The 21,607-nt window shown below is 59.6% G+C and overlaps 1 protein-coding gene across 5 annotated transcripts in view; it reads right to left on the reverse strand.

Annotated features, from left to right (window-relative positions):
- The window catches only part of SRL (sarcalumenin), a 24,289-nt gene extending 3,669 nt beyond the window's left edge, over nucleotides 1–20,620 (reverse strand). Inside the window, exons 1-7 of one of the 5 annotated variants that reach the window (XM_021540797.3) lie at nucleotides 20,548–20,620; nucleotides 11,995–13,002; nucleotides 10,333–10,428; nucleotides 9,343–9,438; nucleotides 6,135–6,170; nucleotides 1,491–1,607; nucleotides 551–784 (exon numbers count right to left, since the gene is read on the reverse strand). In XM_021540797.3, coding sequence (XP_021396472.2) covers nucleotides 551–784; nucleotides 1,491–1,607; nucleotides 6,135–6,170; nucleotides 9,343–9,438; nucleotides 10,333–10,428; nucleotides 11,995–13,002; nucleotides 20,548–20,608 — 1,648 coding nt within the window. In that variant the 5' untranslated portion in view covers nucleotides 20,609–20,620. Of the gene's footprint in view, nucleotides 1–550; nucleotides 785–1,490; nucleotides 1,608–6,134; nucleotides 6,171–9,342; nucleotides 9,439–10,332; nucleotides 10,432–11,994; nucleotides 13,003–20,547 lie in introns of all 5 variants that reach the window. The other 4 variants (XM_021540796.3, XM_021540798.4, XM_085592471.1 and 1 more) reach the window with 4 other exon arrangements.
- Nucleotides 20,621–21,607: the final 987 nt, after the last annotated feature.

The raw sequence follows: 21,607 nt of genomic DNA on the forward strand, positions 1-21,607 counted from the left end.
AATGCAGGATGAGTCCCATCACCAAGAGATTGATAAACTGTGAACCTGCTGTGCCTCAATCCCCATTTGGGTTGCATGGGTTGTGAGGCACAGTGGACTTCCCCTGTAGCCTAGAACCTCCTTCTCACACTAAAACTACTTTGGAGCTTCTCTTCACGAAAAGCCATCTATGGGTGTCTGGGCCTGGGACTGCTTGTCTTGCTCACCCTTATCTCCAGACCTTCCTCCTCCCTGATGCTGACCACATGTTCCTAATGTTCCTGTGAGCAGATACTGAATCACAGGATCAGAGAACCATTATGGTTGGGAAAGTCCTCTAAGATCATTGAGACCAACCATTCCCCCAGCACTGCCATGGCCACCAGTAAACCATGTCCCCAAGTGCCACATCCACACATCTTTTAAATCCCCCCAGGGGATGGTGACTCCACCACTGTCCTGGGCAGCCTGTGTTGTGTCAAGACTCCATTGTGCTTCAGCCACCTTTGTCACCTCAGATCATCATAGCACCCTTTCTGGGGTCCCTTAGATGAACCCAGTGAACCCCTACCTCTTTCTTGCTGCTTGCGGTTTTCAATGATGCCTGGTGTGTCCACAAAGGTGACTCGCTCCAGCAGTTTGTGTGGGACCTCAATGCCTATCAACTTCTCCAAGAAGTTCTGCCCAAACTTCTCCAGGGGTGAGAAGGAGCGGGCGCTGTCAGCAGCCATCACGATGCCCTCGATGGTCTTCAGCTTGGGGCCATGCATGATGACAGTGAACTCAGAGGTGGTGGGTTCTGCCCCTGTGCAGCAATGAGAGGAGCAGGAGAGGCATGAAATCCATGCCAGGCTATGGACACAACAGGGCTGGCCTGAGACTGGGAGCATTGTGTGCTTCTCAAGAGATGCAGGGGCAAGGCAAACAGCATGAAATTCCTGCCCTGACTTCTTGGGAAGATGTCAGTGGTGTTGTTTTCTATGGGGACTGGTTTCTCTGGAAGTGACCTGACTGCACAAGGTGTCATGGAGAACCCGTCTCTTGGGAGCCCTCATTACCACAGCACTGATCTGGCCATGGACATTTGCCCTTAGCTGTGAGATGACATCCGTGGGAGCAGGGAGGAAGGAAGGGGAATGGCTTTTCTCCTGGAAGGGTGAATTAGCTGGCTGCACGTAAGGAGGGATGGGGAGAAGAGAAAGGTGAGCTGCCTTTTTGACATGACTGCTGCTCACGGGGTTGGGAGCTGCGAGCCCTGTGCTGCAGGATGACGATGAAGTGGGAGAGGTGCTCTCCTCCACTCTTGGGAGGGTGGACAGGCTGTGATGGGGAACCTCTCCCTTCACATGGCACCGCAGCCAGGTGGCACGGAGCAGATCCCTCCCGGCCGTGTGTCTTCAACCTCCCAGCTGTAAGGAGGGATTGAAGACACGCGGCCGGGAATTGCTGACTGCACGGATGTGGCGATGCAGGTGTCGGCACCCCCTTGGGCAAAGCAGCGAGCGAGGTACCTGTGTAGAGCTGGTAGGGTGTGTTGTCCAGCCCCAGGAGGTAGTTTATCATGGAGGATTTGCCGACGCTCCACGGTCCCAGGAATAGCACCATAGGCTTGGAAGTGATCTCCCCATCTGCGGAGAGGGGAAATAACAAGAGGAAGTGAAGGAACAATAGCCGTCGCCGCCGTGCGATTAACTCCCGGCTGTAACGAGCATCCCGTCCGAGCTGCTGCCGGGCAAGCAGCCGCCCTTCGGGGCCACCAGCCATTCGCCAGCCAAGGCAGCGCCCGCCGGCTGCGGGAGCGGCCCCGTGCTCTGCGGCAGAGCCCACCTCGCTGCCTGACCTTCTCCGAGGTCAAGCCCTTCTTAGACTACGGAGGACTGGAAGGTCTTTTGAGCCTCGTCTCGGTTTGTTTGTGGTTTAGCCGGGTGAGTCTGGGGCTGGCGGCGGGGTGGGGGTGCTGTTTGAAGGCAGCCGCCGCAAAGCACGGGACGTGCCAAGGAGGAGGAGGCCATGCGGCAGCCGGGCCGACGCCTGGTGCAGAGGGAGCTGCGCTGGGTTCGGGAGCAGCGCTGCGGCGCGGGGCTTGGTAAGCGCGGTGCGAGCCTCGAGCCAGCTGCCTGCAAGCCTTTCCACCGTGCCCCTGCAAGGACCTACCCCCGGGCCGTGCCTCCCGACCCTCCGGCCGAGCTGTGAGCTGGGTGTGAGCCTCCAGCTGGATGTGGGGAGGTCAAACAGCCCCGCTTTGGGCTTGGGGAAAGGCAAGAGGAGAGTGAGCTATAGTCCCCATCCTGCATCCTTCAAGTCACGCAGTTTTCTCCATAAGGATGGTGACCTGTCTCCGTGCCATGCCATCAGTCCAGGAGCACAAAGGTCCCTGGACACACGCAGCCAGCGCCCCCAGGAGCAATCCCTGCTCAAACAGGACTCATGCAATCAGCTTGTGTCCACACTGCTCGCTTCCCCAGCCCCCAGGACCCCAGGTAGGCAGCCGGTGGAGCCAGTGGAGCCCAGGGCCTATGCCAGCCCTCAATCTGTGCCCGGGACACACGGGAGCCTGTGAGTCTGAAACAGGACAAGAATAAAGAGGACAAGAATGGAAGTAAAACTGGGTGAGTTCCCATTGATGAAAACCAACCCCATCCGATGCTCGGGGGGGGGTGCATCCCGTTGTTGCTAGCAGTTCAGCCAGGGGATGGATGACACCAGAGGAGCTGGGAGCTGCTATCTCAGCTGGAGCAGAGCCTTCCTCCATGGCCCAAGGCAAGGAGATGCCCTGGGCAAGCTGTGCTGCCCTCAGCACCTTCTCTTCATCCCCATGCCTAAGGCAGAACTATTTTCCATGAGGTATCTGAGAGCCCCTGGTGCTCCATGACTGCCACCCGTGCAGGTGCCAGCAGCATTCCAGCAGCCCAGGGATCCATCTCCAAGGTGGGGGAAACCACAAAGCCCCCATGGTGCTGAGCTCCTGCCCCGAGGGTGCTGGAGGGCACTGCATGGCAGCTTCACACTGAACTCATCTGGCCATGGGAGCAGGTGCTGGGGAGAACATTCCAACCTCCTCCTGCTGTATGTGCCCATCGCAGGCTCATCGTGTTATCTCTGGAGAAGGGAATGGGCTGAGCCACTGCTACATCCTTACAGCTCATCCCTCCTTCACAAAGCAGGACAGCACCTCTGAAGCAGAGGATGCACAGCTCTTCCTGCACCCTACTCCCTGCCTGGCAGCTGCAGGAATCCAGCCTTGTCTTCTCACATGGGACCAAAACAAGTGTTGAAACCTTGGACTCTCATTATTAATCATTCCTCTGCCGCCGCTGCTCTGCTCTCTTGCCAGCTTTAATTAGGTTATGGATGGTTGTTATTATTACTATTATCCCTGTGATGTTGTGCCAGAGGTTTGGGGTGTGTCCCTGTGTGCTCTTTCATAACACATCCCTGGCCAGGTGTGACTGTGTGAATGTGGGCATCTGTGAGCTCCGGTCCTGCTGCACATCCCCCTCTCTGCTCCGCGGAGCCGAGGTGGGCAGCGACGTGGGCAGCCCCCCTTCCTGGTCACCCACAGCCCCTGCAGCACCTCTCTGCCTGCCCTGGGCTGTGTGGGCAGTGCCGGGCTCTTGCAGCTCTGCAAGAAGTGCAGGAGCTGCAAGGATGTGAGGCCGGCTATGGATTCCCTGCTGCTCTCCCAGAGGCTGGGGGAGAGGGAGCATCTCCCACCCGGGATGGTGCTGGCGTGGCATCTGTCCCTGCTGTGCCCCCGTGCCGTGTCTGTCCGCAGCAATTCGGGTCAGCCCGATGGGCCGGACGGCGGAAAAGAGCCGGGGCTCGCTGGCGGCCGGGCGGGGATGGCGGCAGCTCCATCACAGCGGCTCTCTCCAGCCACCCTGTGGCTGCTCGCTCTCAGCTCAAGCTCAGACGAGTCTCAAGCACATCCCTCCGCAGAGCCTGCGTCTGCTTGGGCTGCTCAGCTCTAGGCATAAGAGCAGTTCGGATGTCCGAGTAGTTTTCTTTCCTAGAGCAGTGGCTTTCTGTGAGGTTTTGCCATGTGGCAGTGCCAGACTGCCCTTGGCTGGAAGCAGTGCTGCTGTGGGGTGGGGAAGAGACAGCCCTGGGGAGAACTTAGAGCTCCTTCCAGTGACTAAAGGACATCCAAGAGAGCTGCAGAGAGACTTTGGATGAGGGTCTGGAGTGACAAGGCACAGGGAAATGGCCTCACACTGAGAAAGGGCAGGGTTAGATGGGATATAGGAAGAAATTTTGAGGGTGGGGAGACCCTGGCACAGGTTGTCCAGAGAAGCTGTGGCTGCCCCTGGATCCCTTGAAGTGTCCAAGGCTTGGATGGGGCTTGGAGCAACCTGGGATAGTGGAAGGTGTCCTTACCCATGGCAAAGGGTGAAACTGGTTGGGTTTTAAGGTGCTTTCAAACCCAAATAATTCCATAATACTATGATTAATCCTGGGCAGGGCCTTGTCTCTCCTCGTCCTCAAGCCCAGCAGATGTGCCTGTTGTGGCTTCTCCCTCAAGTGCAAGTCTGTCCTGAGGATGCTGAGCAAAGCAGAGGACCTAGCAAAACCTCCTTCCTCTCCTGGTTCAGCTGAGCCACAGGCACCAAGGTCGTCTTTGTCCTCAAGCCACCCAGGAAGGCTGGAACACCTGGGGAGTCTCCCAGCATCACTCATACTTCTGTCCCACTGCTGTGCCACAAACACTACCGTCCATGTGCCCATGGCACGGATCCAGCAACCCTTGGAGGGCACCCCTTGCTCCCAAAGCTTCCAAATCCTCGAGTATCCTCACAAGATGTGTGCCCACAGACGGAGGGACCAGCCCACGTGGCTGCAGATGGCCTGTGCCTCCCCCGTGTGTCCCCCCGTGCCTGTGCCCACCCCGGCAGCACGTGTGCGAGCGCCTGAACCCGAGATGAGATAAGACAGCTATCGGAATATGCTATAAATACCCACAGCCCTCTGCACTGCTGGCACGCTGGCACGGCAGGGAGCCACGAGCTCACCAGGCACCGGCAGGGCTCTGCTGTGCCTGTGCCCAAAGGAGCCTGGTTTGCCAGGGTCTGGCAGCGTGGCCGTGGGGCAGGACAGGAGGGATAGAAGATGGGATTTCCCTGCAGGAACATTGTTCCCCGTGGCTGAGCACCAGGCCCAGGGGAAGGGCTGGGTGTTGGCTGGCATTTCTTGGACTGTCTCCCATCTCCTGATCCTCCTGCGGGACCTGGCAGCACACCCTGAGCAGGATAGGCAGGGAGAGGAGCCAGCTCGAGCTTCTGAGGGGGCTGAGGCTGCTGGGCGGGGGCCAGCCCGTGTTACTGGGACAGCTGCTGTGGGATCAGGGGTGGACATTCAGGAAAGTTTCTGCACATAGGAGAGTAAAGGGTGGGAAGAGATCCCCTCTATAAGATGAGCTATCATCTGGGCTCCTCCAGTTCATGCTCTGGGTGAGAGATCAACCTAAAGGTCCAACACATACAGTCATGAAATTGTTTAGGTTGGAAAAGCCTTCTAAGATGACCAATTTTAAATGCTCTTGCAGCACTGCCATGGCCACCACTAACATCCCCAAGTGCTATATGCACAGGGTTTTTAAATCCCCCGGGATTAGGGACCCCACCACTGCCCTGGGCAGCTGTGCCAGGGCCTGATGGCCTTCCTCTGAAGAAATTTTCCCTATATCCAATCCAAGCTTCTTCAGGTGAAATTTGAGGCCCTTTCTTCTTGTCCTGTCCATTATTCCCTGGGAGCCGAGCCCGGCCCCTACCTGGCTCCACTCTCCTGTCAGGGAATTGAGAGTGAGTGGGTCCCCCCTGAGCCTCCCTTTCTCCAGACTGAGCCCCCCCATCTCCCTCTCACAGGAGTACCAGAAACGCCTTTGAACCCTGGCCGGAGGAATATGCTGCCTCTGAGTCTCCAACCAAGAGAGAAAGGTGTCAGTGAGAGCCTGGCGAGGTGAGGATTGGAGGAAGGACGCTGTCGGGACCAGTGCGGGCTCTGGCAGGGCCGGGGACGCTGTCCCGGGGGCGGCGGTACCGGCCCCGCTCGGTGCCCGGGCAGCGCGGCTGCGAGGGGCCGGGAGCCGGGGAAGGCGGAGGGCAGCGCGGAGCTCAGGCAGCGCCGGCAGCATGCAGGGAGCGGGCGGCGATACCAACCTGTGGCCGAGGAGCCCAGGGTGCGTCCGGGGTAAGCTGTTAGCGAGGGACACGGGGAGAGAGAAAAGGAACCGTGAGTCCGAGGAGGGATGCGACAGGCCGGGTGTGGTCCAGGACAAGGAGGGAACCGCTGGCCACATTCCCAGCAGGAGACGAGGAGTTACAGCCTGGGAGCGGCCTGCAGCTCCCAGGACAAGCACTGAACCCCTGTCTGCCCTGCAGGGCAGGGATGTGGCTCGGGGTGCTCTGCATCCCAATCCCTGCTCTGTGGGGTAACAACCTTCCCTGGCATCACCCACCGAGCACACGGAGCCCAACAAGCCAGCGTTAGACAGCCACCAACCCAGCAAGTGTCCTGACAACCCCAGTGATACAGGGTCACCTGGACCCAGCCCCTGTGGCTGGTGATGGCGTCTGGGAGGTCATTCCCTACACAGGGACTCTTGCTAATTAGCATACATCAGTAATTAGGGTCACCAGCATGCACCACAACCTGGTGTGACCTCACAGCAAGCTTTCCATGGCTGGACTGGGAGAATCCCTCACCCTCAGCTAGGGATAGTCCCTCCAAGCACAGAGTTGGACCCAGCCAGAGCATGTCTGCATCCACGTGGGATGGCAGAGCAGAGAGGCGGGAGGGTGGCAGGCAGGGAGAAGGAAATGGCATCTGCCAGGCTTAAGCAGAGGGTGTGTGGGAGCTTTCTGAGATGCACCCTGACAAGTCAGAATTGATGGTGACAGCCACAGCTCCCACAGGACTCCATGAGAGTTTTCACATGTTGTGGGGAGCAGAGGAACTCTTTGGATTACGCTGCAGTGAATGGAGCTGGTGGGAAGGGAGACAAAATGGAAGGCTGCCACGTAATGGAGGGGCCTCGGTGTTGCCACAGCACCCCTCTATATTGGTTTACACCTCCAAAGGTCACACATATTCCATGACAGGCCTGCCCCAAAGCTCCCCCAGCTGTCCTGCTCCTCCCAGCCAGTCGAGCTGGCCACTCTGTGCCCTCCAGCCTCCCTCCACCACGGAGAGGGGGCACAGGGGGGAGCTGGGAGCCCCTCTCAGCCTGCAGGGACAACACTGATGGAGTGAACCCGCTCAGGACACAGGCACTGTGCAGGGGAAGTGTTGAGAAGGCTCCCTGAGCTCCCCTGTGTCCTCACCTGCCCTCCAAGGTCAAGAGAGTTCCCTGGGCCAGCCCTGTAACTAATGTGCAGGTTTCTCTGATTACACTGTTAATGAGGGACTGGGGAAAGCTGGATCTGTGGGTATGAAAGGCAAACTGCTGAGCTGTAGGTTTCCAGATAGGGTTGTGCGTGCCAGGGCATGGCTGGGCTGTCAGAGATCATTCAAGAAGTTTGGTGTCCGTACAAATTTTTTGGAGGGGAGCATGGCCAGAATGTCTCACAGTTGAGACAAGGACTGGAGGCAGTGCAGCATCCCTGTGCCCTTTCCTGGGGGCCAGGAGGGGACTGTGGGTCACCAGCTCCAGGGTCACAGCACCATGAGGGTGCCCTGTAGGACACAGTGGGGTGTGCTGGGACCTGACCTGGGGACTGTCAGCCTGAGTGGTGGCTGTTGGCTCACCATGAAGTGGAACAGACCATGGAGTTAAGCTGAGGCCAGGAGGAACACCAGGGCCTGCTGTCCAAGGTGAGTCCTACTCAGGAGCTGGGTTAAAGGTTGTTTCCTCAGGAGCTGAGAACACCAGCAGGAGCCTGGGGAACACTTAAACACTTGTTTCCTTCCAAAAAGGGAGCAGAGAGGCAGGGAGGTGGATGATTTGGCATGGGATGGATTAAAGGAGGTGGATGCTTGGGCGCAGGATGTCCTGAGGGCTGGAAACTGCAGCTGGGGGCTGCATCCTCTGGCTGTGAGCAAAGTTTGGGGGTTAGAGCCCACCAGCTGCCCCTGTAACCCCAAACATCCTCCTAAACTGTGTCCAGATTGAGTTGACAGAAAACATCACAGACCAGAGCAGCTTGGAGAAGAAGTTGAGGTGTTGCCAGGGGACAGGCCAGCTGCCATGGGGTGACAATCAGGACATGTTGTGAACCTCAATTACCCTCCCACAGGGCAACTTCCCTGTGCTCCCCACTGGCTCTACACTGGAGATGGCCTGGCTGGGTAGGGAGATGTCCAAGCCTGCTTAGAGAATGTCTGGCCCTGACTTAGGAGTTGCAGGAGGGATGCCTGGAAAGCAGGAGTTCTGCTCTGCAGGGATGTGCCCCAGCTGAGTGTGGGGCCTGTGTGCTGGTGGAGCAAGGCCAGCTGTAAAAGAAAGATCTGTGAGGAGGGTGTATCCCAGTCCTGCCTCAACAGGAGGGAGGGCATGGCTCCAGGAGTGTGGGCCTGGACACCTGGGGAGGCAAGGCAGAGCTGCAGGACAAGGAGGACAACTTCAGGACTTGGGCAGGAGGGTGACATGGGCACAAAGGGACACTGGCAGCAGGAACTCCAGCAGCCCCTGGAGACATCTGGCCCTGGCTCCTGTGCTTGAATAGATACTCAGAGGAGAATTACTGCCGTGAACAAGGAAGTCAGACTTGGGTTTGAGCCATATGTGCTTGAAAAATGAGGCTGCTTGTGTTTCTTGGTTCACAAGAACTTCCTGTATCTTGTGAACATCTTGGGACAGGGCTGCACTTTCCTCTTCTGGAGTGACACATGTGTGACCTGGCTCAGCCCACATATGCCAGGGGCCGTGGGGACCTGCTCACCCCATCCAATGTGTCTGAGATTGCCAAGGGCTGGGAACTCCAACTCTCAGGATGAGTGAAGGCTGTGGAGCTTGAGGAACACCCTGCCCACATGGCTGTGTCCTGTACCCGGCAGGAAGGATGCCAGCTCCAGCCACCCCCAGGAAGCTCATCCCCAGCCTTGAGAGGTCCTGAGCTCCCTTGCCAAGCCTGTTTCATTGGGCCGTGATCTCTGCTTGGCAGGGGTACAGGGCATTGATGCTGAGCAGGTGGGAGACCCGAGGCAGGCAGGGCTCAGTGCTCAGCCCACACAGATGGCCCTGACAGCAGATGGGCTGAGGCAGAGGCAGGAATTCCTGCTGCTGGGTTCACTAGGGCATGGCCTCTAAGCCCAGCGTGGACTGGGAAGCTGCAGAGGAAGACACACTATCCATGATCTGCTCTCTGTGCTGTTATCTGCATCCCAAGGGCCTGGTGGTGCTGGAGACCCCAGTGCCCGAGGCATTACCTGTGATCTCGTGCTGCCTCAGCTCGTTGTATCTGTAGGAGTGTTCCAGGGGCTTGATGGAGGAGTGGTAGATCTTCCTCAGCCGCTGCAATACTCCTGGGGGGCAAAGCATGTGGGTAGGTGAGAGGCAAACCCCACCAGGCTGGGGGGCACCCTCCTGGAGCCATTCCCTGCAGGCTGAGGGTGGCCCAGCCATGGATCAAGGGACTTGGCTTACAGCTGAAATCTTGGCCAAACTGATCGCAGTCACACATTTTGCCTAGAGGAGTTGTGCCTGCCCCTGAATCCCTGGAGGTGTCCAAGGCCATATTGGTCAGGGCATGGAGCAACCTGTACTATGGAAAGTGTCCTGCTCATGGCAGGGGGGTGGGATGAGATGGTCTTCACCATCTCTCCCAACCTAAGCTGTTCTAGGATTTTGATGCCTCTCCCCTGCTAATGTTTTCCACTGGGCACTGTCCCCATCTGCTCCTAGCAGCTGATGGGAGGAGCATCCTCACTAAGTGCTGTTCAGCACTCAACACCCACGATCCCAAAAAGCCCTCCACTATGGTGCCAGGGCCCCCTGGCAAGGCCCCTGTGCTGCTTGCTAGAAAAAAAGGAGGAGCTTTTTCCACAGTATCTCTTATCACTGCCTTTCCAGCCCAAACTGCCAGCGGGGCCAGCAGAAGCAAACCTCAGAGTAGCAAAAGCCAATATATAATTGGAATAAAAATCCCAACCCTTTGTTACAAGTTGCTCCAGGTTTCTTTGAGCAGGGGTGTGCCTGACTCACTGTCTGCATCTTCCAGCCTCTATACTCTCCTAATTCTTGTATGGCCTCGGGGATGTCCTTAAAATACCTAAAATATGTTAACCCAAGAGCAGCCAAAGGGCTGTTATTGAAGATCTGGCATTACTAGACCAGCAAGAAGCAATGTTAATATCAAAACACAAGAGAAGGAAAATCCTGTCCATGGTCTTAGTGCACGGCATGCATGGCCTCCTCACCTGAGACATCATCGGCAGGTTTTTCCTCATTTAGCTTGAGGGTGTTCTCCAAGTGGGACCGGTCACGCTTGGTCGGCTCGCTGGCATCTTCAACCTCTTCTGGAGGAGAAAACAAGGAGAAAACCTGTTACTGCTGGAGGGGGGAACCCAGACAGGAGCTCACACAAGCGACTGCCAGGGAGAGGGCATGGGGAGCACACACACCCCGAGCCTGCGGGCACGCCATGCCCACAGCAGCCGCTGTCACCCTTGGCATGCCACGTGCTTTCCCTTTAGCACAGGCTCCTGGAGGCTGCCAGGGCTGTGGCTGCTGGGGACAGCGTCATAGGCAACTGCTTGGCTCCGAGGAGGGGCTGGCTGCTCGTGGGGAATGCAAAGGATGTGCCTGGAAGGGGCTCCCGGGGTTGGGATGTAGCACGAGCACACGTGGCAGCTGCTGCCCAGCAGGGCCCTGGTGCTTCCCCGGCAGCTGCAGCTCCGCGGGCCCGGCCGGGTGCGGGCTGTGCCCACCGCCCCGGAGAGCTGCACCAGAGCTGGGGACGTGGGCTCCGAGGCTGGGCTGCCTCCGGCTCCTGGGGGACAGGCCAGCCTGGCCCGTCCTGGCTGCGCCGCCTTTGCCGCTGGGGCTGTTCCCTCCCGTTCCCCACCCTGTGTCCATGTTCCCCTGGAGCCCCCTGCACGGCGCCCTGGCCCTCATGGCTCCCTACCAGGCGTGGGGAGCATGAGGCAGCTGCTTCCACTGGGGAAGGCACCCCGCTGTCCCCAAAACAGGGAGACAGAGGCGTCCTTGCCATGGAGGTGCTGGCACACCAGGAGCTTCCAAGAGCTTTTTGATATGGGGAGCTGGGTTGGACTTTAGCAAGGGTTTGGGGACAGGTCTGGGGACACAGGGAACAAGCAGGGCGCCACTAAGCCCTGAGACTGTGTTGAGCATCTGCTGAGTGTTGGGCTGAGGAAGATCTTTTGACTTGCCAAGTGAAGATGCAGAGACCAAACTGGGTTTGCCTTCTGGGTAAAATGGGAGCCTTTTTGAGCTGGGACGTTACAGATGAAAACAACAAAAATACTAATCTGGGTCCAAAGGTCACTGCCCAACCTGTGGGCCAAAGTCTACAAATATTTCTAGGAAATCGTGGTGGGGGGTGTCCCTTTCTCCTAGTTAGCCTTTCACTGATTGAGCAGGGCTGGTGCCTCAGCAGCTCATTGGGCTGGATTAGTTCTTCACACCTTCCCTACGAGCCAAGAACTGGTGGAGAGGAGTCCCACAATCCTGGGAGCATCCTGCCCCTGCACAAGCTGAGGGCCCGGAGGACTCTGTGGGTGGTTGATAAAGAGTCTTTAAGAGATCTGCGTGTGCTGAAAGGGGCCTGGAGGTTAAACATTTTATCCACGTCCACATGCCTGAGGAGAAATCATGGACTTAGAGTGGAGAGAGGGGAGCATCAGTCAGTTTTGGCACCGCTGCGATGAGTGCCCGCGTGATGGGCATCCTGCTGCGGCCTCGCTGCCCACGGCCGAGCGCTGTTAGGGGCGGGCAGGGAAGCAGAAGCGTTAAGAGAGGGCCATGCACTAGGTCAGGCTTAATGTGCCAAGCTCAGCTCCGCCGGGTTGATGGGAGGTCACTCTTGCTGCTACAGCACACCCACAAGAAAAGACTCCAACCTATCTGGCTGTGCCGGGTCTCGGTGGCAGCTGGGGTAGTGCTGGGGACCTCTGTTCCTGCCACTGGGGTCTTGTCTGCAGGGGGGTCTGCTGCTGCTGGGGGATTTTCCACCACTGCAGGGGGGTCTTCTGCTGCTGGAGGATCTTCCTCTGCTGTTGGTGGGTCTTCTGTTACTGGTGGGTCTTCTTTTGCCGGTGGATCTTCCACCATTGGTGGGTTTTCCTCTGCTGTTGGCAGGTCTTCTGCTGGTGGTGGATCTTCCACTGCTGCTGGTGGGTCTTCTGCAGCATCCCCACAGGGTGGGTGATGGCAACTGGCAGGGCCATCCCTGGCTTCTCCTGTGCCAGCAGCTGCTGGTTTGCTGTGGCTCTTTTTGTTGGAAGTGCTGGCTGCTTCCTCTTCAGCTGGCCTGTCACCATCTTTGTCAGACTCTTTCTCCTCCTTAGACTCTCCCTCTTCAGACTCTTCCTTGCTTCCATCTACCTCAGACTCGCCATGTTCACCTTCCTCAGACTCTCCTTGCTCGTCATCTTCCTCTAAGCTCTGCTCGTCCCTTTCCTCCTCTCCCTCAGGAGCGGATGCTGCTCTTGGCTCCTCTGTTTGCTCTTCCCCTGGCTGCCCTTCCTCCTCAGAGCCTCCTTTCTCTGTGCCGGGCTCCTCATCCTCCTGGGCATGGATGTCATCTTGTGTGCCAGGCCCGTGGTTCCCTCCATGATGAGCTGCCATGAAATCCTCCCCTGAGCTCTGTTCTTCCTGGCCCTGGTCCTTGCTGCTCTTCTCTGTCTGGCTGTCCCCTGGCCCCAGGCCCCTCCTCAGGCCACCCGCCGGCTCTTTCTCCCCCTCTCCACGTCCCTCCTCGGCGACGCCGGGCAAGGAGGCATTGGCAGTGCCAGCGTCTTGCTCCTCCTCAGGGCTGCCATCGGCCGCCTTCTCCTCCAGGGGCTCGGTGCCTGGCGGGGGGCTCTCGGCAGCACCGTCCCCGTGGCCCGTGCTGGGGGCGCGCGGCTCTAAACGATGAGAACAGCGCAGTCAGTCCCACCCGTGCTGGCCCACGGCCACCGGGCACCCGCCAGGGCCCTGAGGGACGAGCTGTGCCTGGTACCAAGAGGTTTAAACTCTTCCCTAAGCCTGCTCCAACTCCAGCTCCATTTTCTGTCCCTGTTGCAAGATGTGTTTGTGGGGGGTGAAGCGGAGCTGGCGGGGGCTCAATGGCTCCACCAGCCCCGGCTGCTGCCCACCCCAAAGCACTGCAGGAAGGCGGCAAAGCTGCCCTAAAGATGGGGAAAGGAGTAAAAATGGCAAATTTTGAGGGGCTGTAGGCACTTGGCAGGTTAAAAGAGTCCTTCCCCAGCCCTGACTCAAGAGAGCATCACACCAGCCAAGGTGGGCAGTGAAATGAGGGAGAGGAGGAGGAAGGGGCTTCCTGGCATGAGGGGCTGCCCAGCATGGCCAGGCAGGGCCTAACCCTGGCCATGGGGCTCGGGAGCTATTTATTGTGAGTGTCCCTTCACTAGGAAAGCATGTGCCACGCCGTGCTGCTGCTGGGGACACAATGAGTGTGTTCTGTGGCCCAGGAGAATCCATCCGTATTTTCCATAGGCTCCAACTGCAATTTAACATCAGTCAGCGGATGCCAAAAATAAAAGATCACGGCTATACTGTCTCCGTTACAAACAGTTGCTGCTAGTCTAAATAATCCCCCCAAACGTCTCATGCCAGGGGAGCGTTTCAGAGGAAAATAATTCCTTTGTACTCCAGCTGGCAAGCAGAAGCCAAGCAGGAAAAAAGGCCACCTCCACCAGGCTGCAGGAGGAGAGAGGGCACAACCAGCCCTTTGCTCTGGCTCCTGCTCCGTGTCCGTGCAGGAGCCACAGGACTGTGTCCAGCAGGACCTTGGCAAACTGGAGCTCACTGGGCTTGGCCACAGGGCCTGTGGTGACCGAGCACAGGAGGAGCTGGGCTGGGGTCAGTGCGGGGCCAGCCCAGACCTCTCAGCCCAGTTTGCCCCGGGGATGCCAGGGGTGGTTTTATCTCCCTGGGGCTGGTGGGGCTGTGAGCTGGGATCAAGTCGCACTGGGAGGCCCGTGCCACGCCAGCAGCGGGCACTGGGAAGGACAGGCTGCCCCCAGCCTGCCCTCGTTGCCAGTGACTCTTGGTCCCCTGGCACAGCAGAGCTCACCCTGCCCAAACCGGATGCACAGGTCACCCTCGCTCTGCCCTCGCTGACCTCCCTGTGCTCTGCTGGCACACAGCTCGCAGGTTCAGCTCCCAGAAGGAGGGAGATAGCTGGGGGCAACTCCCACGCCCCTCCCTTCCACCCTGGTCCCTCAGGACACCTTCCTGCAAGACCCCTGGGACCCTGCAGGAGCCCCTTGAATGGAAATATCTGTATTTGACCTGCAAAGCCCTAAGTGGCTGGGGCCAACATGGCCCTGCCTGACCCTGGTGGCCCGGGGACCAGCTTGATTCATTAGAGGATCCCCTCAGCTGATGGGAACAGGAATATTCTCAGTTTGGCCCCAAAATAGCTGGAGAGCTGGGAGAGGAGTGATGGTGAAAGCAGAGGAGGTGGTCAGGACGAGGCAGAGGAGACCATGAGAGCCCTCAGGGCTTTGTCTGGGGTCTGTGTGGCCCCTCTGATGCAGAGGGGTCATCACCCACCATGGGCAGGCACAACAGCAACGCCAATGCCCACCACGAGTCATCCCTCGGGGAAAAAGGGAGCTATCCCCCAGGCGCTGGGATGGGGATGTCCCTGCTGGAGTGCTGGTCACGGGCTGTATTTCCTGTGACCTTCAAGGTCTGACAAAAAGTCCCTGTCCCCTCTCCACCTCCTTCTCCCTGTTTCCCCTACATGGTCGCCCGATCCATGGTTGAATTGTGCTGACCTGCACATGGCGGGCCGATGAGTGCAAAATGGGCCGAAGGTTACGGGCTTAACACCCTCCGGAGGCTAAAAATACGGCACGGCAACTGTACGGGGCAGCGGGAGAGCGGCCCCGGCAGAGCCCCCGCGGCCGCTGGCCCCAGCCCCTCGCCCCGCTGCCAGCCAAGGCTGACGTCCGACCTGGGGGCCCCCGTGGGCCCCGGGAGGGGACAGCCACGGTGTAAAGTGACAGCGGGGCTCCCCGTGTTCACACCTTGCATTGTGCCAAGCAGATGGGTGGCATCGGAGAGGAGACCTCGCCCTTTTCCCCTCGGGGACCTGACCTCCCTGCGAGTCCCTGGCTTGCATTGCCCCTGCCCCCGCCTTTCTCATGCTGGGACTTTTATGAGCTGCCGGGGGACATTTTTCCGGCGGTGGCAGCGGGATGGAGACTCCAGGGCGCGGTTCTGGGTGCCGCAGGATAGCGTGGCTGCTTGGCACGCAGAACAGCCTGTGCGGGACGGGGGGGGCACGGCTGAACGTCGCGGTGTCCCCTCCATCCCTCAGGGGGACGGAGGAACAGCAACGACCCGACGGCAGAACGGCTCCTCCAGGAGGACGGCGAGAAGGGACAGATGGGCACAGGTGGCCCTGGAGGGACACGCTCCCCCTCCAGCAGAAATCGGAGCCCTGAGCGTGGGGCCGGCGATGGTAGGGCTGCGGGGATGGCTTTTCACACGCCCCCTTCCCCTGCCCGATCCCAATCCCTGCTTCCCCGGGGGTATCATCCACTGGCTCCTGCAAGTCCCGGTGCTCCCCGTGTCCTCCCAGGGTCCCTCGGTGGGACCTTGTATCCCGTGTATCCAACCCTGCCTTTATTCTGGCAAAGCTCTTTAAAATCTCATGGAAACTCACTGGACACAAAGAAGCTGTCAGGGAGTTGCTGGGATTTTCCAGCTGGACCTGCTGCAGACCCCGCCTTTCCTGTGAGACCCCTTTTCATGGCGATGTCCCTTCCCCCCGGGCTCCGTGGGGCTCCCATGGCCCTTGCTCAGGGCCACCCTCCAGCTCGTGGCCCTGCCAGCCCAGGACCCGGAGCAGGAGGAGCCCAGCTCCAGCTCCAGCTCCAGCTCCAGTTTGGGGTCAGCTGGGCCAACACCTTCAGAGGGAAGTGTCCCACGAGGGCTCAAGCAGCCCAGGGAACTCAAGCACAAGGGTGGGGCTGAGGATGGGGTTGGCTCTCCAGACCTTTGTGCATCCCAAAATCCAGGATACCCAGACACATCATCACATCCCAGAAGGTTCATGATCACAAAACTCCAGCATAAAGCAAATATATTCCTGGTTTTCAATGCAGAGGGAGGTCTAGGAAACAGTTTTGTCAAACTAACTTGACCTCATTTGTACAGAATATTTTAAGTTTAGTTAAATAAAGTTATGAAGTGATTTGATTTCTGTAAATGGTTGGATAGAACTAGTTGATATTTTTACTAATATGTGGTAAAGAAACCTCACCAGGATCTACCAAAGGGTTTAAAACCAGGCTTGGATCTTTCTAAATAGTGATGAAAATAGGGAATCCCATCCTTCTGCAAGGTGTTTCCTTCACTGTCTTCCCCACTCTTAAGGTCTGTAAGGAACCCTGAACCCCGACTTGCAGAAGACACGAAGATGAGGAAGGTGGGAGATGAAGCACCTGCTGTGTCCTGGCTGAGGAGATCTGGGTCCATCGGTGAGCAGATGGCCAGGAAACATCAGGTATTTTGGCACAGGCAGGTGTCACGCTCTACATCGAGGAACATCCACCTGCAGTGTCACTTGCAGCCTGGGGGAATGCTGGGGGACCCAAGGGACATGCTGTGGCATGGCTGGGGCTGGAAGAGCTCCTTCTTCCAGAGAAAAGGTGTCCGAGAAGTTTCACTGTTCCTGTCCGCTGGCCTCCAGCCATGGGAGGCTTCACCAACCCACCCCAGGGACGTCCCCTGAGGGACATCCTCTGTCCATTCAAGGCCAGACTTCCTGGCTCCCCATCCCTCGAGTCATCCCAAGCATTCCTTGTCACCCAGTCACCCCTTGGACTTGCCAGCCTGGATTCTAATGCCTGATGTCCCACAAGATCCTCAAATCCACGGGAATGTGGGGGCAGACCCTGCCTGGCCATGCTGAGTGGGGGGACCCAGCCCCGGGGTCTGGCGTGGCAGCACTGGGGACACCAGCACGTGGACAGGGCCACACACCTCCGAGCCCTTTTCCACAGAGTACCCAGGGCTGTGTGACCCCAAGGGTCGAGCTGTGTGCCTGGCTGGCACTGCCAACACCCCATCCTGGCTCGGGGTGCCTGTCCAGACCTCCCCTGCCCCTCCTGCAGCCCCCACCGGCACAGGAGCTCACGGCTCCCTCCAGCAGTCACTTACAAAGGAAATGTCCCTGTGAGCTGGAAATAGCTGGAGTCCTGCACAGCCCCGGGGCTGCTGCTATTCCTGCAGAGCTCAGGGGAACTGGCAATTCCAGAAGAAATCTGGTCACCCTGACCCAGTGGCCAGGCTGGGATTTCACCAGCTCGGCGAGTGGGACACAGTGGGAACGTGGCAGGAGTGTTGTCCTTGGGCATGGCACAGCCCTCCCAGCCTGGTGCCAGCCCACAGAGAACTGCTGGTACCTCTGTGCCACCAGGGCCATGCACAAGCAAGGTCTCCTGGCATTCCTGCCAAGCTGGATGTCACCTACACACCGGGACAAAGATGGCTGATGGAGAGGGCAGAGCCATCACAGCTGAGCCAACCTGCCTGGTATCTGCTTTGCTTTGTTCAGCCAACACCTTTGGAGTAAGATGGGGCACCCACAGGGACCGGGGTCTCCTTGGGGTGAGGCACCAGGGGTGTGACAGGGATGGAGGTGGCACAAGCACCCAATGCACCCGAGGCACCGCAAGCCCCTTGTCTCACACACAGCCAATGGCAGTGCTGCCCACGGCTGTGCTGGTGCTGCAGGGTGGAGCAAGTCCAGTGAGGTGTCACTGGGACACAGAGGTCCCCACCTCTGGGGATGTTGGTTGCTGTGGGGGCCACTGGCCTGGGATGGTCAGGGTGGGGTGTCCCCATGGCTGCTGTGCCCAGGACCCTGCGCCCACACAAAGTGTCACAGTCCCACTCCCAAGATGTTCTGACCTGGGAGTGGAGCCCACCCTAAAGTGACACATTCCAAGGTGATGGAGAACACCCCAAGATGCCACAAGAATGTGGTGGTGGAGCTCATCCTGAGGTGACACCTTCCAGGATGAGCAGACAAGGACTCCCAGAAGCTGAGGCTGGCACAGATCACTCTGCTGTCACTAGGAGGGGTCTGTGCCAGCCCTGCAGTGCCTTGAAGGAGGATACCACTGTGCCAGGACTTTCCCCAAGTCCTCTCTCAGCTCAGAGGCGGTGATGGCACAACCCTTCCACTCAAACCCATGATGGCTGCAGAACCAAGGGATCCCCAGGGCAGAGCTGCTGGGCAGTGTCTGGGCAGTGTCTGGGCAGTGTGTTCCCCTGGGCAGGAGCAGATGGAGCACTGGGCGAGTGCTCTCACCATGAGCCACTGCCCAGCCCCACGGTGGGTGCTGGTCCCTGCCAGGCTCTCAGGAGCCCCGGAGAGCTTTGCCAGCCCCAGCCACGTGTGCAATGAGCTGCCTCAGCGAGGGCTGTAAGAGCACAGGCACAGGGCAATTCCCAGCCCCAGCCTCTGGGAATGGTGGCAGGGTCTTGGCAGCCTCAGGTGTCACTAAAGCCAAAGGACCATGCATTTCCATGATGTTCCAACAAAGCCCCTGGCTCTCCATTAGACTTTCACCCCTTCTCTTCCCATGGGCACCTGCAGGAAGGTGGGATCCCCACAGCCCCACAGGCACCAACAGGGACTGAATGGGAAAAGCTGTCCTAAAAATGGAAAAAACACCCCTTCCAAGCCACTTCCTGCACCCCAAAGGAGCCAGGTCTGAGAGTCCAGCTTGGCACCAAAGGAAAAGCAAAACCCTCACTGGTCTCTGAGGAGCAGAAGCATGGACAGAGACATGCCACTGCTTAGAGCTTTTTCGGAAACCTACAGTAGTGGGGTGAAATATGTGACCCTCAATAAAGAGGTGAGCACTTGAGGGTCCCCTCAGAGCTGCTCTTGGGGCTGCCAGACCCCCATGTGCCCCATGTGCCTCCTGGCCCCAGAGCCTCCTCTGGGATGGGGGATCCTGGTGCTGTGCCATGCCAGCCAAACCAAGACATGGGCTGGTGGTCGTCCACCATGGAGACAAGCTTCTGCTGTCCCACAAGGCCACCAGCCCCGCTTGGAGCGGCACCAGCCGCCAGCCATGCCCGCAGAGCACCTTCCCAACCCCCCTCCACAGACAGCACCCACCGCCCCATGGAGGTCACCCCACCTCTGTCGGGGTGTGTCGCCGGCCCCCAAACCCATTCATTCCCGAGAATGGCCCCAGATGTCCTTAAAAGGCCAAAACTCGGCGGGCCGGGGGTGCCGGGCGCTGGCAGCGGCAGCTGCGGAGCCCGCGCGGGGCCGCGGCGGCGGCGGCCGGGGGGGCGGCCGGGGCAGTGTCCCCTTACACGGCTGTTTCCATACTTAGCCGCCCCGCTCCCGGCTGCGCGGCCGCCGGAGCCCGGCCAGCCAGAGAACCGGCCCAAATTAACTCAAGGGCAAGCAAGGGTACCAGCGATGCCGCCCCGCGGACACCCGGCCGGGCAGCGGGCTGCGAAGTGGGGATGGCACAGCCCGGGGAAGGCACAGCCCGGGGAAGGCACAGCCCGGGGAGGGGGATCCGGGGTCCTCAGAGATCCCCAGCGCCCTGGCACCCCCCCTCACAGCCCAAAATCAAGCCACCACGGCAGCCGCAGGTGACACCGCCGCAAGGCATGTCAGCGGCAGCGCGGCCCCTGTGCCCAGCGCGACTGCGTAAGAGGGACCCCAATCTGCACCTCCCGCCATCCCCTCCTGTCCACAGCCCCCCAGAACCTTTCTCTGCATATTTTGGGGTGGCTCTGCAGCCTTGGGAAAGGTGCTGGGGCGCCCAGACCGCTGAACCCCTGCCACCCTGTCCTGCTCCAGGGCCGGGCGCCCCAGAGCCGCTCTGCACTCTCGGTCCCACAGGCACACACGGTTCTATCTGCAACCCCACAGGACCCCCACAGACACCCACAGACCGACAGGTACCTGCAGCCTACCGGCACCCAGAGTCCCAGATGCGCTCACAGCCCCACGGGCACCCGTGGCCCCACAGGCACCCCCTCTAGGTACCCACAGCCCCATAGCCACCTCCTGCCCCACGGACATCCGTGGCCCCATGGGCACCTGCAGCCCTACAGGGATCCCACAGCCCTTTGGGGTTCCCACAGCCCTGTAGGAACCCACAGCCCCACAGGCACCTGCAGCCCCGTAGCGACACCCAGCTCTGTGGGACCCCCAGCCCCATGGGGACCTGCCCCAGCCCCGTGGGGCTGCCAAAGTCCCAAAGGCACCCACAGCGCCGTGGGGACCCCATAAGCCGAGGCACCCCCAGCCTCAGAGGCACCCACAGTCCCACAGAGTCCCCACAGCCCCAAGGGCACCCCCGGCTCCACGGGGACCCCCACAGCCCTGCCAGCAGCCCCAGCCCCGGGTGCCCCCAGCCCCCGGGTGCCCCCAGCCCGGCGTGTGGCCGTACCTGCGGTGCCGAGGAGCAGGAGCGAGGCCACGCAGCAGCAGAGCAGGTTGAGGCCCTTCATGGTGGCTGCCAGGAGCTCCCTGCCGCTCGCTGCCTCTATTTATACGGCGGCGGCGCGGGGCAGGGCAGGCAGGGCCGGCGGGGCAGGCAGGGCCGGCAGCTGCCCGCACAGATGCTGCTGCTGCCGCTCGCAGGGGCCCTGGGCACGGGGACAGCGCTGGGACACAGCGGCAGCGCTGGCAGCGCCTCGTGTCAGGGATGCGAGGGCACCTCCGGGCATGGGGACCCTGGGCTGGCGCTGCTCGTGCGGGGTCACAGCCCCATCCCAGCGAGAGGAGAAACGGGTGCCTCTCTCTTTTCATTCGAATAAATTCCTGCAGGGCTCATCCGGGCGCTGTCCCCTCCAGAATCCTGCTGGTGTGGGGTAGCGGGGCTCCCTGGGCTGCCCCAGCTTCTGTAGCTCCTTTTGGGCTGAGCAGGGGTTTGTGACAGGGAGAGCTGAGCATCACCGCACTGCAGTGTCCTCATCCGTCCCCGGAGGTGGCTGTCCCCAAGCATCGTGTCCTGGGCTGATTTGATGTCCCCTCCAGCCACCACAGGTCACTGACTCCAGGCAATGCCATACACCCCAAAGGAAACAGGCCATGTTCCTGCCACCCTGATGGTGTCCCCATTGTCACTGCACTGGCAGCGTGGCACAGGGCACAATGTCACCAGCACCTGGCACCCTTGCTGTACAGAACAGCCTCCCAGGGCTGTCCCCAAAGCCTAGCCACAGCAGTGACCCTTGGGCCCCATCAGTGCAGGAGCCATCGTTGGGGGCTGTGACCCAGCTTTTTCTCGGGGAAGGTGGCAAACAACTGTTTCCCAAAAGCAGGAGCAGGGGGAGCCCCTGAACCCGAGATGGGGGGTGGAAGGGGGCAGTGATGTGGAGCAGGGGGTGATGGCTCAGAGCAGGCAGGAGCCACCCCTTGGCTGGACACCACGGATGCCATGGAGTGGAGGAGCAGTGGGAGGGACCCACAGCCATGGGAGGATGCTGAGACATGGGTGCTCCATG

Source organism: Lonchura striata, chromosome 14, assembly GCF_050655825.1.
Source record: "Lonchura striata isolate lonStrDom1 chromosome 14, ASM5065582v1, whole genome shotgun sequence".
Lineage (NCBI taxonomy): Eukaryota > Metazoa > Chordata > Aves > Passeriformes > Estrildidae > Lonchura > Lonchura striata.